Raw genomic sequence first — 2,975 nt, 5'->3', positions numbered from 1 at the left:
GCGCTAATCGAGCGCTACTACAATTCATTTGAGGAACTACAAACGCATCTGGAGATTTTAGATGACACCGAGCTGGATGAAGAACATCGCCTGACCATGGATGAGAGCTATTGTAAGGCACTGTACAGTGAAAGGCTATCGTTTTTACGAACCAACTCATCCGGAATGCAGCTGAGTAGCACCCACATCACACAACAACACAACACATCTTCATCGCGACAGAGAATAAATTTGCCGAAGTTAAAACTATCGACGTTCAATGGCTGCTACCGCGAGTGGCTGGATTTTTACAATATCTTTTTGGTCCTCGTCGACAAAAATCCAGACCTCTCGGATATTGAAAAATTTCAATATCTGCGCTCAAGCCTTTCAGGGTGAGCAGCTACCCTCATACAATCATTAGAGGTGACCAACGCAAATTATAAGAAGGCGCTGCAGCTACTTGAATCCCGTTTTGACCATAAGCGGTACATATTCCAGTCGCATCTTCAGCACATCTTCGACACACAACGCATCACCACACCCACTGTTGCTAATCTTCGTAGCTTCGTCGACGTCATAAATGCAAACATGCGTGCCATGCAATCGATGGCAACATCCACACAAATTGGTAACGGGCTACTGCTTCACTTGGTCGTTTCAAAGCTAGACCATGAAACGCAAGTGAAATGGGAAGAAGAAGTGGCTGCGAAGTGGGACCGACCATCACACCAGGTATCCCTCATGCTGCCAGCATGGGAAGATCTTGCAGCGTTCCTCGAACGTCGTTGCCAACTCATCGATATCATCGATCACAGCGCTACTTCAACCAAATCGTCGCATCGGTCACCAGAACCAACATCATCGTCGCAATCAAAGTCTCGTCAATCACCAAAGCAAGTATCGTTCATCACCACCAATAAACCAAAATGCAATTTGTGTGAAGGCTCTATCAGTCATAATGCCTTCAACTGTTCCGTCTTCATGAAGCTGACACCAGTACAACGCTACGACGTAGCAAAGAAGAAGAGTCTGTGCTTAAACTGTTTGGGTCCGAATCATTCGTCGAAAGACTGTCCGTCCACGCATAGATGTCAAGTTTGTCGGGCGAGTCATCACACTCTATTGCACCGTTCGCAACCAACCACAACCAATCCACAATCATCGTCTTCGCCACTGACACCGTCCAACACCATGAAGTCAACTTCGACACCAACAGTGCTTCAGGTTTGTGACAGCAACCAAGAGGTTCTACTTGCGACTGCCGTGATTCAGCTTCGTAGTCAATCGGGTACAACGATTTTCGCTCGTGCACTGCTTCATTCCGCCTCGCAGTTGCATTTCATAACTGAGCGCTCGGCTCAGTTACTTCGTGTACATCGCAAAAAGGTTCCACTGGAAATCAGTGGCATAGGATTATGCGGATCAGGGTCGCAGTTCCTATGCAAGGTGGAGATACGCTATCAACACACAGCATATTCATCGACCATAGATGCGGTCATCATGAACGCAATAACGACATGCCAACCGCGCACACCACTGAACACCATCGCATGGAACATACCAAAGAACATCAACTTGGCTGACGATAATTTCAACAAGCCAGGCCCAGTTGATCTTCTGCTTGGAGCGAGCATTTTTTATGACTTGCTGTTGATTGGACAGATCAAGTTGGGCGACAATCTGCCTGTCCTTCAAAAAACGAAGGTTGGGTGGGTGGTCGCTGGAGCTGTCATAATCCCACCACTTATATCTTCGGCGTCATTGGTCGCATCATACACCACTTCAGTAGGCACCGACTGCATACTATCTAACGCATGGCCACCGCAAATCTCCTTTGATTCGAAGGTAACGGAAGCTTCGTCACTCACCTTGGAACCGTCACTTGATCAGATTTTGGAAAGGTTTTGGCTTATCGAACACAATCCACATCAAACACCACCAAGTCTAACTGCTGATGAAATTGAGTGCGAAAAATTCTTCGCAGCGACGACAAAGAGATGCCCCAACACCAATAAGTTCATCGTTCGTTTGCCTTTTAAGGAATCACCACAGTCATTGGGCAGCTCGTATGATATAGCACAAAAACGACTAGTGTCTATCGAAATCAAACTTCGTCGCAACAAATGTCTCGAGCGAGACTACTATTCCTTCATGAAAGAATACATCGAGCTTCATCACATGATTTGCATACCTCACCCTGGTAGCTTCGTAAACTACATACCACACCATGCAGTCGTGAAGTTGGATAGCAGCACCACCAAACTTCGCGTCGTGTTCGATGCGTCGTGTCGTACATCTAACGGCAAATCACTCAACGACATTCTTCGAGTTGGACCTACAGTGCAAGATGATTTGTTTTCAATTCTCCTTAGATTCAGAAGGCATGTCTTTGTGCTGATGGCTGACGTCGCAAAGATGTATAGACAAATCATCGTGGACAAGCAAGATGCACAATGGCAATGCATTTTGTGGCGCGATGAGATAACCGACCGCATAATCACATTCCAGTTACAAACAGTGACCTACGGTACGGCATGTGCGCCCTACTTGGCCACAAAGTGTTTGCAGCAGCTGGCATGCGAACACATGTCATCTCATCCAATCGGCGCTTACGCCGTCCATAACGACTTTTATGTATGATGACGGGTGCCTCCACTATTCAAGAAGTTGTCGAAATTAAGAAGCAAGTCATCGAGGTGCTGAACAATGGGCGATTTCCATTGAGGAAGTTCTCATCAAACGATACACGCATAATCGCAGACTTACCAGAAGCAGATCGTGAAGACGTCATACAGCTTGATGACATTGACTACATAAAGGCACTGGGCCTTATGTGGTCCCCATCGCAAGATAGTTTTTTGTTTCGCTACACACCACCACCACCATCATCGAAAGTGAGTAAGAGAACCATTCTCTCTCACATTGCTAGATTCTTCGACCCGCTGGGATTACTCAACCCACTCATTGTCACCTACAAGGTTTTGTTGCAGCAA

The 2,975-nt window shown here is 46.5% G+C and overlaps 1 protein-coding gene across 1 annotated transcript; it reads left to right on the top strand.

Annotated features, from left to right (window-relative positions):
• Positions 1–570: 570 nt before the first annotated feature.
• LOC118756986 lies at positions 571–2,622 on the top strand. The gene has a single exon (XM_036491715.1). It carries the CDS (start codon positions 571–573, stop codon positions 2,620–2,622), a length of 2,052 nt encoding a protein of 683 aa, XP_036347608.1.
• Positions 2,623–2,975: the final 353 nt, after the last annotated feature.

The sequence above is a fragment of the Rhagoletis pomonella genome, unplaced genomic scaffold, assembly GCF_013731165.1.
Source record: "Rhagoletis pomonella isolate Grant_MI unplaced genomic scaffold, Rhpom_1.0 Rhpom_scaffold_13499, whole genome shotgun sequence".
Taxonomy (NCBI): Eukaryota; Metazoa; Arthropoda; class Insecta; order Diptera; family Tephritidae; genus Rhagoletis; species Rhagoletis pomonella.
Note: the sequence above shows the minus strand (reverse complement) of the source record. Positions and strands in the feature narration are given on the sequence as shown.

Coding starts and splice junctions, on each gene's coding strand:
- LOC118756986 (XM_036491715.1), top strand. CDS start 571: ATGCGTGCCATGCAATCGATGGCAACATCCACACAAATTGGTAACGGG.